Raw genomic sequence first — 15,816 nt, forward strand, 5'->3', positions numbered from 1 at the left:
CAACATAAGGTCATGCGACTCTTAAATTAATGCAAGTGGCAAGGAGGGGAAAGGCAACGGCAGAGAGATTTCAGCTGAAGGAGTGCTGTTTTTTAATGCAAATAAGTTTATAGGGAATTTTTAATTTCATCTACTGCGCCCGCCCCTTGGTGCTGATGTAGTATATGTTGCTGTTGTTAATTCTGCTGCCTGGTCTTTGACCGCAATAAAAGACTGATTGATTGAACAGCAGAGAGACAGAGAAAGGGATGATGCAAAGACAGATAAAAGACAGTCTCTTCGTTCTGCCCCTGGCCATCGTTGACTTTGGACCCAGACTCCTACCGGCCTGTGTTGCCTGACCAAGTGAATGTGGTAGCCCTAAACTGCCTGCTGCTGCTGCTGCATGCAAGGATTTGTGGACTGAGGTGCTGAACAAAGCCAACAATTGTAAGAGAAGAATAACAGTGACCGTATCCCTGGACCACCTGTCACTTCTTGGAACTTTGTGCTTGGCCTTGAGATCACTAGGTCTGCTCCACAGCTCTGAGTACCAGTCATGTATGGAGAAGATTCTTCTTGTTGTTGTTTAGTCATTTACCGCAGTTGTGTCCAACTCTTCGTGACCCCATGGACCAGAGTCTTCCACTGCTTCCCGCGGTTTGGTCAAACTCATGTTAGTAGCTCCGAGAACACTGTCCAACCATCTTGTCCTCTGTCGTCCCCTTCTCCTTGTGCCCTCCATCTTTCCCAACATCAGGGTCTTTTCCAGGGAGTCTTCTCTTCTCATGAGGTGGCCAAAGTATTGGAGCCTCAGCTTCACGATCTGTCCTTCCAGTCTGCTGATTTCCCTCAGAATGGATCGGTTTGATCTTCTTGCAGTCCATGGGACTTTCAAGAGTCTCCCCCAGCACCATAATTCAAAAGCATCAATTCTTCGGCGATCAGCCTTCTTTATGGTCCAACTCTCACTTCCATACATCACTACAGGGAAAACCATAGCTTTTACTATACGGACCTTTGTCGGCAAGGTGATGTCTCTGCTTTTTAAGATGCTATCTAGGTTTGTCATTGCTTTTCTCCCAAGAAGCTAAGTAAACACAATTATCAGTAGCAGTTAGTGGGGCAGCCTTGCTTATCCGGCTTCCCAGCGCAGTACCCAAGATGGGAGAGGCCGCAGTGCTGTTGGTGTGGGTGCAGCAGCAGCAGCAGGTGCATCAGAATAGCTCAGCTGCGGCAGCAACATCACTTTGACCTTGTCTTGGTTACCAGCAGCCACCTCTGCATTAGGAAGCCAGGTAATGAAAGCAACCCCACTCTGCACTGCTGGGAATAATGCACCACAATTTGGAAGGTTCTCCAATGCACGGTAACCAGAGTGAAGTTGGACGCGAGGATGGTGTTCTAGAAGTGGGTGGGTGGTTGTTGTTTATTTAACACCTGCCCACTTCCTGCTGGGGATTAAACTTTCAGTGACAGGTCCTGTCCCCCAGCACCACATTTGCAGAGGGAAACAGTCTAATCCACTATCTGAGATCAATGGATTCTGAGGTATTCCACAGGCCCTAGGGAAATTTTTCTGCTGGTGTGGCTGTTGAAATTCTGGTGGCTTTGTAGAATGCAGAGCTGACACAATTGCTTCCAAGCGCCATCTCTCCCAATGAGCAGAACTCTCTTGCATATGCCCCCCACCCCAGTGCAACGATGGCTTGACTGCAAGTAGCAAAAGCGTTTTGTTTTAAATCCTCCTGAAAAAAATTATCAGTATTTTTGTGCTAATTTATCTTATGATACAGATGTTTGTATGCAATTTTGCCTAATATGCACATTTTTGCAGAACACTTTCCAACAGAATGCATCTTTGTATGTTATTTTCACCGATAGTGCGTGTATTTTTGTGCACATCACTTGGCTAGAGATATGCAAAATTAATAGAAGTGCTAATTAAGATGGCCTGTGGTTTGATCCACATGTTGTCCCGGAAAATGCAGCTTAAGTAGGCCTGTCTTTAAACAACCAAATGGAATTTTCCCCTGATCTCTATAAACGCAAGCAAGAGCTCATTATTGAGCCAGTAACTGAAATGTGTTGTTACCTGTGGCTAACTGTGAAAACTTCAGTTGGTACAAAATATGCTTGCTAACTGACATGGTACATTGCACATACAGTGGTACCTCAGGTTACATATGCTTCAGGTTACAGACTCCGCTAACCCTGAAATAGTGCTTCAGGTTAAGAACTTTGCTTCAGGATGAGAACAGAAATCGGGCTCCGGCAGCGCGGCAGCAGCAGCAGGAGGCCCCATTAGCTAAAGTGGTGCTTCAGGTTAAGAACAGTTTCAGGTTAAGAATGGACCTCCGGAACGAATTAAGTACTTAACCTGAGGTACCACTGTATATTATGCCAGTACTGTACTGTGCCATTTTTGGTGGTTTCTGTTTTGGTGGCCCGGTTCAAAGAACTGATTTTGACAGTGCTGTTTTTCTAGAAAAAGAGGTGCTGGAGGTCACCATGAATGCTTAGAATGGCCTCTTAGAATGGCAATGATGCCAACCTGAGAGGTGCCGGAAGTGAGTTCATGTGAGTTCTGGCTGGAGAAAAGCCCTGGGTTTGGACATGGGCGTAGCCAAGTGGGGGGTAGGGGACAACTCCCCCCCAAATCAATACAAATCAATGCAAATATGAGGTTCTACCCCCCCCCAACAAAAGCCTGCCCCCCCAAAAAAAATCCTGGCTACACCCATGGATCTTGACCTCAGTACTTGAAGGGTCACCTCTCCCCTCAGACCCTGGCATCTTCATCTGAGGCCCTTCTTCAAGGGCCCCCTGCCAAGTGAGATAAGGGCCTTCTTGGTAGTGGCACCCACCCTGTGGAACACCCTCCCATCAGATGCCAAGGAAATAAGCAAGTATCTGACTTTTAGAAGACATCTGAAGGCCGTCCTGTTTAGGGAAGCTTTTAATGTTTGATGTTTTATCACGTTTTTGTTGTTGTTCTGTTGGGAGCCACCCGGAGTGGCCGGGGAAACCCAGCCGGATGGGCAGAGTATAAATTATTATTATTATTATTATTATTATTATTATTATTATTATTATTATTATTATTATTTTATTATTATTATTAGCCTCTGAGGGAAGTAGCTTTATGTATCAGTGGCATCTTGGTAGCTTCCCATATTTAACATCCAACACTCTCTCTTTCACATACACACAAAGCACAACTCAATCTACCTCTGTGGTAGGTGATGCGAGCATCAGGAATTTCGAAACTTCCTCTCCCTGCAACCTCTCTCTTCCGTCTCCCCACACTCCTTGGTTGGTTTAGAGGCTAATCACCTAGGAGTGGTGGGTCCCAGAGAACAGGTGTGGGGTCTGGCTAAATGGGAAGCCCCTAGACTGGAAGTTCCCTTCTCTGCCCCTCGTATCACCCCACTGATGTTTATTACTGGCTGCTGCTAACTACAGGAGCAGCTGTGGCCTTTTTGACTCACCAATATAGATCTCTGGGTATTCATATCTCAGAAAAAATATTGCATGACTGTTGCCTCAGATACTGTGACTATTCCGCTCGCCTCTCTCTACCACCTCCCCACACCTTTTAGTCTGAGGCAACTGTGAATTTATTCAAGCAACTTGCTAATATATTGACATAGAGCACTCTGACGCACACAGGCAGTTGCCTCAGCCTCACTTCATAATTAAATCGATGTCTGCATCTTAGTCCATAGGGCAGGATGCCTCAGGGGAGGACTCATAAATAATGTTAAGGGCGCCAAGACCAGTTTTAAAACACAAGCTAGGTGGTTTTATGAATTTTATCAGCTATGCCAAACATCAAGCTATTTCCCGGTCTGGATCTTGAATAGCTTGAGACCAGTCATTCAAACTGCAGTGCAATAAAATACAACATAAGAAACAAAAGTGTTAAGTTGTGGGTGAACATATCAGACGACACAGCGATTCTTCAAACAGCTCTTGTTTATTCACAGGCCAGGACAGACCTGAACTGAAGGGTTCAATCTGCCTGCTTATATAGAGCTCCAGTACAATGTAACTGTAACAATTTTCTAAAACTATCCAATCACTGAAAGTCACTTTCGATCCCTTATTTGCATAACTATCTACAGTACCCCCCTGCTGGCCCAGGGTGAGAACTTCAGTACATAACAAAAAGAAAAAACACAATTAACACCAACACCAGTGGTTAATGTAATGGATGTGCCGTCTCCCATCTTCACAAACATGTCACCAGCTGAATGCAGACCTTGGAGGTTCTGGGCTCGTACTTCACTCTTCCAAATGTGGCTTGCCCTGTTTTAACGTTGCTTCTGATTGGCTATGGCAAATGCCACAATAACTGAACGCTACATATAGATGCAGGGAAAGACGTTCCCCTAAAGATTAGGGTGGCCTCATAACAGTCACCTCCAGGCTTGATTATTGTAACTTGCTGTACGTGGGGCTGCCCTTGAAGCTGACCCAGAAACTCTAGCGGGTGCAGAATGCCGCAGCGAGGCTCCTTACGGGGTCCTTGCCGTGGGATCACATTCATCCAGTGCTTTCCCAACTGCACTGGCTGCCGGTGGAGTACAGGGTCAGGTTTAAGGTGCTGGTTTTGACTTTTAAAGCCCTATGCGGCCTAGGACCCATGTACCTATGGGACCGCCTCTCCTGGTATGCCCCGCGGAGGACCTTAAGGTCCACAAATGACAACACTTTGGAGGTCCCAAGTCGTAAGGTGGTTTGATTGGTCTCAACTAGGGCCAGGGCCTTTTCAGTACTGGCCCGACTTGGTGGAACGCTCTGTCACAAGAGACTAGGGCCCTACGGGATTTGACATCTTTCCGCAGGGCCTGCAAGACAGAGCTGTTCCACCTGGCCTTTGGCTTGGACTCAGTCTGACCCTTATGTTTCCCTCTCCTTATGGTTTTCATCTATGGGCCACTTTTGAAGTGAGGCTGCATTTTAAATTGTATTTTAACCTGTATTTTAAATTGATGGTCGTCCCCCCCCCAATTATGTTTTTATTGTAATTTTACTGGTGTTAGCTGCCCTGAGCCCGGCTCTGGCCAGGGAGGGTGGGGTATGTATGAATTATTATTATTATTATTATTATTATTATTATTATTATTATTATTATTATTATTATATTACTATTATTATTACCTCCCCAAAAAGAGGAAATATGTCACTAAAAAAAACACACACAACAGGACGCAGATTTGCATAGCATTTGCATATGATAATTCACGTGAAGTCCGGATGATGGTAGCATGATAAAGGGCCTTTTTTGTAGTGGCTCCCTGTTTGTGGAATGCTCTCCCCAGGGACGTTTGCCAGGCGCCTTTATTATATAATTTTAGGAGCCAGGGGAAACGTTCCTCGTCAACCATGGCTATTAATAATCTACAGCATTTTAATTACATCTGTGGAAAGGGGGTGTTTGTTGTTTTAGTTTAATTATTTACTATGTTTTATCTTGTATTTTATTCTGTGAACTGCCCCAAGATCTTTGAAAGGGCAGTATATGAATAAAATACACACACACACACGCCCCCCCACACGTGTATTGTTGCAGATTCTGAAATTATTTTTATGATCTAACTAAAAATGCGCACCTCACCATAGCGGGCGAGGTTGTGAGGACCGATCTTTGTAAATTAGGACATGATCTACAATTAGATTAAATCATCCTTCCTGATAGTTGGTTTGCACCCCAGTAACATGTATCTCCTGTAGAAAGATGCACTTCTATATTGTTCTGTTTTCAGAAGAAGCCTGGAGCATGAGAACAAGATTAATAGGCAACAGATTTGGTTTCTAATAGCACCCCACCCCCTTTTAAGCCATGCAGAAGTTAAAACCATTTTATCCTTTAATATTTCCACTAGTATCACAGTTTGTAGTTGATGGCTTTACTCAGCTGGCAGTTACTCCTACATTGTAAATATTTCCAAACATATTTCTAATCTTATATATAGCCCTCATGCTAGTTCTTATATTAAACTTTGAGATCCAATAGTGTTAAATTGCTGTTCTAATTTCAGAGCGGCTTTCCTCTGTGGTGCAATGTGGGTTTTAACATCGTTCGCCTTGTTTTATGAATCTACTCTTGAGCGCCTCATTGTTTCATCCATTTGCGTTGTCTAATCTAATCTAATAGTACGTTCTTGCCAAAACATTTTTGTGTGATCTGCGTAACGTGAAAAGATGCCAGAATGCTACTTCTTTCCATTTAGCACGTGTGCGTCTTTTTAAAATAAATTAATCAATATTAAATTGTTATCCAACACATATTTGATATATAGCCTCCCTAGAAATACATGTGGGCTGAGGTACAGGTATAAAAAAGGGAAAAGAAAAAGAAAACAAATCATAATACAGTGGTACCTCGGGTTAAGAACTTAATTCGTTCTGGAGGTCTGTTCTTAACCTGAAACTGTTCTTAACCTGAAGCACCACTTTAGCTAATGGGGCCTCCCGCTGCCCCCGCGCTGCCACTGTGCAATTTCCATTCTCATCCTGAAGCAAAGTTCTTAACCCAAGGTAATATTTCTGGGTTAGCGGAGTCTGTAACCTGAAGCGCCTGTAACCCGAGGTACCACTGTAGAAATATACACAATACAAATCATAATACAACAAGCATATCCATGAAGCAACAGAAAAGGGGTGGAGCAACAGAATTTTTCTGGGACCAGGCCTTGGGTAGGTGTAGCCAACTTTGTGGCGAAATTTAATAATAATAATAATAATAATAATAATAATAATAATAATAATAATACCCCACCCATCTGACTGGATTTCCTCTGCCACTCTGGGTGGCTTCCAGCACATATAAAAAGATAATAAAATGTCAAAAATTAAAAACTTCTCAATACAGGGCTGCCTTTTTCTAAAAGTCAGTTAGTTGTTTATCTCCTTGACGTCTGATGGGAGGGCGTTCCACAGGGCGGGTGCCACTACCGAGAAGTCCCTCTGCCTGCCTCCCTGTAGCTTTACTTCTCACAGTGAGGGAACTGCCAGAAGACCCTCAGAGGTGGATCTCAGTGTCCGGGCTGGAGACGCTCCTTCAGGTATACTGGGCTGAGGCCTAGATGGTATGGCTCCTCTGGGAGGGTCTCGGTGTGCTGTATGGTGCTAGAGGTCGTTAAAAGTAACCTAGCCATCTTTATTTTTCCATGGATGCTGTCCAAGACTAGCAATATTTCCACCTAATTGTGAAGAGGAAACGATGAGGATGTCGCATCTTTCCTCAGATTAGGGTTCCACATGAGCAAGGAGTCAAACAGAGCTCCTCCGGCACTGAAGATGTGTGAGGGAACGGCAGACTTACCCAGGCCAGTAAGGAGCTTTATCAGAGTTCAAGCAAGACAGCCATCACCCAAGAAAAAGCTAGTGATAAGTCTGGCCTGGGAGGAGTCCTGACTGGAGGACCAGATAGAGAGAGCTAGAAGCCACATTCAGTTATCCCATCCCTGCTTGGCACAATTTTGTCTCTTATTTTTCTTCTCTCTCTCTCTCTTACCATCATCCTTCTGTGGCAAGCCAGAAGTGTGTGTTGAGTCCAATTTAGTTGCAGATGGCAAGCTATTAATTATTATTTTTTAAAAATGGCACATCGAACTGGATTCTCGTAGATTCGGATCTCCGTGTTACTTAACAATTTATCTCGACTCCCAAATGTTGAAGTCTGTACATGGAATGTTTATGCTCAAAGTAAGGTCCTGGGTGTTGCAGAAGTTTCTGGGGATTTTTTATTTTTTATTAAAGGAAAACTTTTTAATCTGGCTATTATTTCCTTTGATTGCTAATACGTTGACCCTTCGTGACACCTGCTGCTTGTTCCTGCTGAACTTTAATGCTGATCAGAGTAAAGAACACTATGGTTATTTGAAAAGGCAGGGTGTAATGCATTTCAGATTAACAGCGAAAGAAAAGCTATTCAAGAAGGCTGAGGTTCACTATGCCATAGCGCACTCTGTGCTGCTTTTCTTATTACGAGTAGGGGGAAAAAAACCCGAAATGAGAATAGCACATCTTTTAATTTCCTTCCACTATTACCTCTTGATTTGCATTCAGGTCTCCCAGAAGAAATACCTCTGAATTCAGAAGAAGGCTATTTAAGCTGCATGGTGTTTAAAAAATTGCTGGAAGAGGTTAAGGTACCGTATATTATGCAGTTGACCTTACTAAGAAGCTATGTTAACAATTTAGAGTTATAATTTTCTCCAGTTACATTTTGTTAAAATATTTCTTTTTTTCCTCCTCATTTTATTTTTTCATAGCAAAACTCATTATCCCTTCTAGGTACCCCTGCAGGTTAAACCCTTCGATTTTTATCTTAACTTGTTTTGTTAGCTTTTTAAATGGCATTAAAAATTATATGAAAAGTTATTTGACTCGCAGAGAATTATCTGGTCCTTTTCCCTTTCAGCGGAGTGAATTATTTTGTTTTGTCTTTTCATCTCCTTTCATTGCCAGAACCTAGCAGCAGACAGCATCCTCTAATACAGTAAGGCAGTGTTTCCAGGATTATTATTTTTTCTTCCTTTTTTTTTTACTCTTAGGGACTGAGTAAAAAGTGATTTTTGCCTCTCAGTTAAAAATAAAATAAAATGGGATACTATTAGAATGAACAAAAGGTGGGAGATTTAAACATCCGCCCGTTGCTACTGTCCCCTTCCTGGGCTCAGGGGTATTGTGGCAATTCCAAGCATTTTTTGGATGAGGCTGGTTTTCTGGATTTATTTCAGTGGAGCATTAGATCTAGATTTTAATGCCCTGATGGATATCTTAGACCGGAGACAAGGGAGTGTGGCCCTGTTGTTTCTTCTCAATGGGGAATTGGAGGCGCCATTTTAAGGTGGTTCCATTCCTTCCTGGATGACCAATTCCAGAAGATGGTAGCATTATGCTATAACATGAAAACTAGAATTGTAGGGTTAGAAGAGACTGTGAGAGTCATCCATGCAGGATTTTTTTAAAAGTCATTGCCATGCACATCTTTTATTCTTAACAGCTACACAAAATAACTGAAGTCACATGTGGAGATTTTGGGGTAAAGTGTTATCAATATGCAGATAACGTAACAGCTTTATTTCTCTTTTTCAACTGGTTTGGGTGACGCAGTGGGCAGGGCCATCTTTACAAGTAGGTGCTAGGGGTACGGGGCACCCGGGGGCCAGGCTCTCAGGGGTGCCAGGCCAAGAGTCTGGGGCCCGAGAGTTGAGTTCAGGGAAGAGCCCGACCGTCAGCCAGAGCACCGCAGCGGGCTCTTCTGCTTTGGGCGGCTCTGCATCGCAAGTTCGGGGGCAACCAAGTCAGTGAGATGCTGAGGTGGCCAGCGAGCTCCGCCCTCCTGCGCACCTGAGACTGGGCAACCTGGGGGGGGGGGGCGACGGATCTTTGTACCCCAGCACCACATATGCTTAAGACAGCCCTGGCAGTGGAACTACTAAAATAGTGCTTGATCATGGGCTGAGATGGAAGTGATGTTGGTTGGCAATTTGGCTACCTGAATGCCATTTATTATGCTTTTGTACAGGACTGCACTCCCTCCAGTGTGCTTGGCGGTTTGAGAGGGTGCTCCCTGAACCATCTCTGTCACTTGGAGGCACAGATTTCTCCTGTTGAATGGAACACTTTTTACCAGTTTAGGCAGGCTGACTTGTCAGCTGCAGTCCTATCTGGACAAGAGACAGCATGGTCTCAGTGATTCTTGCTCTGGTGTTTACAGTGGTAGCTACCTCGGTTTTCGAATGTAATCTGTTCTGGAAGACTGTTCAAGTTCTGGGTTACTTCCGGGTTTTTGGTGTACGAAAACTAAAACGTTCGACTTCCAAGATGTTCAAAAACCAAGGTACCACTGTATAGCCACTTTCTCCTGGAATCATGCTTTGGGGCTCAACAGTGCAGGAGATGAAACTTGGTATGTTGTTAAAGCAGTTCCATGAACTTCAGAGCTTCAGACTCTTGATGCATGTCTTTCTGTTGGAGACAGATATACTGTCTGCTTTTGAACAAAGAGGAACAACGTCTGCAACCAGATCTTCCTCACTTCCCACAGCGGAAACCCAAAATTCAGCTTTCCCGTTCTGCAGATTGCAATTGAAAGCCAAGGAATGCATGGGGGTCTGGATCCCAGCTATGGGCTAGTATCCTCAGTTTTCCACTTCAAAAGTTTCCAGAAAACCCACATCACTGAATGCAACTGATTCTTTCCAGATATGCAATGGATCTCTACCAGCTTCACTATATACTTGGTTGGCTCCGGGGGCTACACCACAACAAGGGGGGCTGCTGTGATGAGCCCTTAAGGGCATGGGAAGTGGATGGAACAACTGTGGGTACAGATCTCGGTGGTAGTAGCAAACATTCAAATGAGAACTGGAGAAGGGTTCCATGTCAACACTGGTAGAATGTGGGCCAGTCGTCCTAAGAGATAGGAAAACACCATTCTGAAGGGATGGGTGATTGCCTCCATTGCCGTTGGCCAATCAGGGTTCAGATCCCTGAATCCAGAGTGGCAGAGACAGGCACCACCAAGTTGTCAGAAAGGAGGTTCTGACTAAACATCAGAAAGAACTTACTGGCAGCAAGAACTGTTCGACCGTAGAATGGACTCCCTTGGTAATGATGATTATGAGTTTACGCTGTACAAATATAATTCTGAACAATAAAGCATTAAAAAGAAAGAAAGAAAGAATGGACTCCCTCGGACTGATTGTGGATTCTCCTTCATTGGACGTTTTTAAGCAGAGGGACGCGGGTGGCGCTGTGGTCTAAACCTCAGAGCCTAGGGCTTGCCGATCAGAAGGTCGATGGTTCGAATCCCTGCGATGGGGTGAGCTCCCGTTGCTTGGTCCCTGCTCCTGCCCACCTCGCAGTTCAAAAGCATGTCAAAGTGCAAGTAGATAAATAGGCACTGCTCCGGCGGGAAGGTAAACAGCGTTTCCGTGCACTGCTCTGGTTTGCCAGAAGCGGCTTAGTCATGCTGGCCACATGACCCGGAAGCTGTCTGCGGACAAACGCCGGCTCCCTCGGCCTGAAAGCGAGATGAGCGCCACAACCCCAGAGTCATCCGCGACTGGACCTAATGGTCAGGGGTCCCTTTACCTTGGATGACCATCTGTCATGGATGCTTTCGCTAAGATTCCCACATTGCAGGGGTGTGGACTAGATGTCCCTGTCTGTGCTACAAAAAGGATGTAGGGAGACAGTGAGGCACCAAGAATGTGGATACAAAACCCATGCTTAGATATTGAATGAAAACCATGGCATTCATTTACCACAATATGACCAGGCAACTGATTACAGCAAGATTGCTGTACCCTACAAATGGGAAACACTTTGAATGCTCAAAAGGGCTTCAGTCTTCACTGTATCTTTCCTCTTTCTCGTGATATTCTTTCTTAAGCTCTGACTTCTAGCAACAACTCTCTCTCTCTCTCTCTCTCTCTCTCTCTCTCTCTCTGTGTGTGTGTGTGTGTGTGTGTGCGTGTTTGTGTGTGTGTTAAAGGCATACTTAAAATTTGCTTTAAAAGATGCAAATTGTCTCATCTTTGATAGTGGATGTTGACATGAAATCTAATGAGGGAAGATATCAATTGTCATAAGCGTTAATTTAAGCTGTTTATTTTATCATCAACATGTAGCTCCTTTGAGACCATGGGGGGTGGCTTGAGTAGCGCAAAGGAGAAGACTGTTGTTTTCAAAAGCAGCATTAGTTTGATCATTTATAAATTCCTGCACGCCAGCTGCGTGCCTAGATTATTCATGCTACTACAATTAATACCATTAAGGAGGAAACACAGGCGTCCTTGGGAGACTATTGCTGAAAGGTGTCAGATCTTAAACCAGGTTCTGTTGCTCCGCGTAAAACATAACCAGAAGTTGCTTCTGTGATTGTATTGTAAACAGCTGTGATCCACCCTGGACCCTTCACGTGATGGGCAGACAAAAGCCAAATTTAAAACAACAGCCACTGACTAATTAGTCTCCACTAATAAAAAGCTAAGCGAAGCACCCATTTGTGGGTCAAGTATAAAGGAAGAATATAGCAAGGCTCATTTTAAAAGGGTGAAATGAGGAGGTTTGTAAATGTGTCTTTACTCTTTCCAGGTTTGAAGAAGACTCTTCTTCACGCAAACCCAGCCCTACCATTCAGCAGAGTGAGGCAGCCACCTCAGGCAGGAAGCCAATTTGGGGTGTTGTGAAAAAGTACCAAAATGGTTCGTTGTTTCAATTTTCCTTGTTTTTGGACTGCCGGGGGAGGTGAGGTATTTTATGTGGGATTTTCTGCCTCACGTGCCAAAATAATTTGGGTACTATGTAGGGAGGTATGAATATATAGATTTCAGCTACTCATTTTTCCAACCATAAGTTCAGTTCTCCACATTGCTACATCGGTTTGCAATTTATTTATTTTTTTTAAAGCCCTCACCAGAATTCATGAGCATTTTAGTGCGGATTTCTCTAAAACACACCCATTTTTTCTATGTGATTTGGGCTTATATACACACCTTTGTTGTTGTTGTTTAGTCGTTTAGTCGTGCCCGACTCTTTGTGACCCCATGGACCAGAGCACGCCAGGCACTCCTGTCTTCCACTGCCTCCCACAGTTTGGTCAGACCCATGTTTGTAGCTTCGAGAACACTGTCCAACCATCTCGTCCTCTGTCGTACCCTTCTACTTGTGCCCTCCATCTTTCCCAACATCAGGGTCTTTTCCAGGGACTCTTCTCTTCTCATGAGGTGGCCAAAGTATTGGAGCCTCAGCTTCAGGATCTGTCCTTCCAGTGAGCACTCAGGGCTGATTTCCTTCAGAATGGATAGGTTTGATCTTCTTGCAGTCCATGGGACTCTCATGAGTCTCCTCCATACACACCTTTACAAAACAATTTTCATGAATATATGCATTTATATGCACACTTTACCCTCATGCATGCATTTTTGAATACGCCAGTTGGAAAACTGCACTGCAAAATTTGGGAAAAGTCTGTTCCAGTTCTCATCTTTTTCAGAAAATGTAAGTTAGGTAAGTTTACCTTAAAATGCAAACTGAATCAAATGCCCCTCCCCCTTCCCCTACGTTCCTTAACTTGGACTATGGGAAGGGTAGCAAAGTGTCTTGGGCCAGCCCTGAGACTGAGGAACACCACCCTTTGCACTAGCTCAGTGAAAACATTGGTTTCTAAAAATCTGGAGGGAGTTTCCTTTCACAATCAAGAAACCTCGGCCTGTCAGTTGTACACCCACCTTCTCATTTTATGCCAAGCTGATGACTAAATTCCAGGATTACAGCCTGGTATGTTAACGTGATTTTTAAAGGGTGGGGACATGCCCCAATCTGTCGTTTGAAGAGAGACAATCCTTGCCTAAGTTTAGGAGGCTTTCGAGAGCATTGTTTTCCTCTCTTGCCTATCCCAGCGTGTTGCATTAAACCCTTTGGACTCACGTAACACATATGAGTAGGGTGCCCGTCACCAAGTTGCCTCTACTTGTTTGCTGGAGTTGAGAAAGCCATTTCTACGCAATGCCGCTTGAATTCTTCTCTGGGTCCTTTTCACCTTCAAAAAGGCAGACCGCTTGTTTGTCATGCGTTCATCCTGATTTGCTCACACGAAGTTTATGCTGAAGTTGGATTATATCTAGTTTTTGTTGCGCATTCATCCCGATTTGCTTGCAGGGTGTTCAGATGCCTTCCTTTCGGCTGTTTGTTCATCCTACGCCTTTCTGTGTATTTGCTGCGGACCACAAAGCACCCAATTCTTTGATGAAGTGGATTTGTCTTGCTAGGGCAACAGGGCCCTTGAACCCCCTTTAACTGTGCAAACCTAAAGTTCCAATGTGCTTGAATGCCTTCAGTCTAGTGAAGCCCAAACTCATAGGAAGGCAAGCCAGACCAATGGTCCATCTAGCTCAGAAGTATCTGTGCTCATGGGCAGAAGCTTTCCAGTCCAACCTAGAGATACTACGGATTGAATCTGAAGCTTTCTGGCATGCAGTCTGCTCTATCATTTGTGCTATAGTCCAGCTATTTCAGTGTCAAATAGGAGGTTTGCTGAAAGGGAGAGAGGAGGGAAGTACTTATTGAATGCATAATAGCAAAGTTCAACTACTGTCTACGTTGGGCAAAGATAGTGTCTATAGTAATAGATCAAGGTGCAAATAACAGGCGCTACCGTTTTTAATAAAGGATGGCACACATGCTTTCATCGGCAGTTACGTTTAATGAAGACAGTGCATTTTATTTACATAAAACATACAACACACTCCTCGTAGCCATGAAATGTAGAGCGTGTACAGTACAAAGACCAAATTGTATTTCAATTACATGCTGAATAAAGCAAGATTAAAGTAATTTGTTGTGGCGCAACAACGAACACGTAAAGAAATAAATAATCCTCACAAAGATTTGACGTTTCTGTATACTGCCTACTTAAAAGTGCAAAACGGTTCCTGAAAATCGGAGGATATTTTGTAAAGTTTAAAATCCAGAAAAGACAAACCTAATCAGCCCATTGTAGCTGATTGTCGAAGGTTTCAGTGCCCAGGAAAAAAGAAACATTATTATTTTGAAAAGATGTTGTGCATATTGTGCTCTTTCTGAAGAAGTTTTGTGGGTTGTTGTTGTTTTTTGCAAGTTTTTAATGCTTCCCCCCCTCCTCCCAAACTATCATTACTTTTTCCTGGCATTTTGTAAAATCCTGATTGGCAGTTTAAAGAAAAATCCCAAAAGAAATGAAATGTAAACAAATATGTACCTAAGTATTAGAGGCCCAGTCAGTGCTCAGGTTAACTTGTGGCCACAATGCTCTACTGTAGTAAGGCAAATGTGGTTAAGAGCTGACTTAAAAAATATAATTCTCTTACAGGGAAAGGCTTTTTTGACTATTCTCTGAATACTAAAGCCATGGCAATTTGTAACTGTACCTTGTTTTCTGCCATTAGGTATTTTATTTTTAATTTTTCTTTTGCTACTAAAGCTCTTGAGAGCCAAACATGCAAAACGAAGGGCAGAAGTTGGCCTTCAATTTGATAATGTATTAGAAAATACTGCTATTTCTTTTATTAGATAAGAGAACCCACCTATACATTCACTGGAAACGGCAGAAGTTATAGGTTCAACTTTTCACCAGCTGTTATACCATTTTGCTTTTGGTGTCCTCTTTTTCTCTCCTCCTTTTTTTTAATTTCTTAAATAAAGATTTATTTTATATACAAGACGTTTCGTGTGTTTCAAAACGAACCAGAAGTATATATAACACCAGTAATCTCCCAGCTACAGCTCACGACCTCTTCAAACAGCCTCTGTTATTTCTCAGGGAAGGCAGGTACCATTGTGCGTTAATTACCTAAGATGTTAGAATCTGTTGTTGCTTATATTTGCAGTGGCAGTGCAGTAGCACAGAAAGTCGAACAAATGACCTTGTACCGGAGGAAAAGGGGAAGGTGTAATCACTTGAAAGGTTTTAAGCACGTCGTGGTTCTAGCCGGTGTGACATCTGTGATAAAGTCCTCTGGTTGTCAATCACACTTAATTGCCGAACGTAACTCCGGACATCCTGATGGTTCTTATTCACCAGAGATGCGTCGGGATCTGATGAAACAGAAGTGATGTGCTATTGGTACGCTTAGTCAAACGCAAATCTGAGCAGAACAAGACAAGCCACGCAGCCTTCCACCAGCAGAATAATATATAAACATGCAAAGCCAGAACGCCACATTCACAAAGCCCCGTCCTTCCGTCCCTTTCAAATTAACCTTGCTGCATTCTTCTGTAATCCTCGTCCCACAAATTGGTGCTTCGTTTAGTTCTCCTTGGTTATTTTTCACA

At 43.5% G+C, this 15,816-nt stretch overlaps 1 protein-coding gene and 1 long non-coding RNA gene across 5 annotated transcripts in view; one reads left to right on the forward strand and one right to left on the reverse strand.

Annotated features, from left to right (window-relative positions):
• Positions 1–5,391: 5,391 nt before the first annotated feature.
• On the forward strand, positions 5,392–12,566 carry LOC308582279. Its single transcript, XR_014005595.1, has 3 exons — positions 5,392–7,052; positions 8,059–8,141; positions 12,100–12,566. It is a non-coding gene; the product is annotated as an uncharacterized lncRNA (long non-coding RNA).
• Positions 12,567–14,189: 1,623 nt separating this feature from the next.
• Positions 14,190–15,816, reverse strand: part of RAPGEF4 (Rap guanine nucleotide exchange factor 4) — a 168,712-nt gene continuing 167,085 nt past the window's right edge. For all 4 annotated transcript variants that reach the window (XM_081206609.1, XM_081206607.1, XM_081206608.1 and 1 more), the window contains one exon: positions 14,190–15,579. In XM_081206609.1, the coding sequence (XP_081062735.1) occupies positions 15,452–15,579 (128 nt within the window). In that variant the 3' untranslated portion in view covers positions 14,190–15,451. The remainder of the gene's footprint in view (positions 15,580–15,816) is intronic.

This window comes from Podarcis bocagei (genome assembly GCF_964188305.1).
Source record: "Podarcis bocagei genome assembly, chromosome: 1".
Lineage (NCBI taxonomy): Eukaryota > Metazoa > Chordata > Lepidosauria > Squamata > Lacertidae > Podarcis > Podarcis bocagei.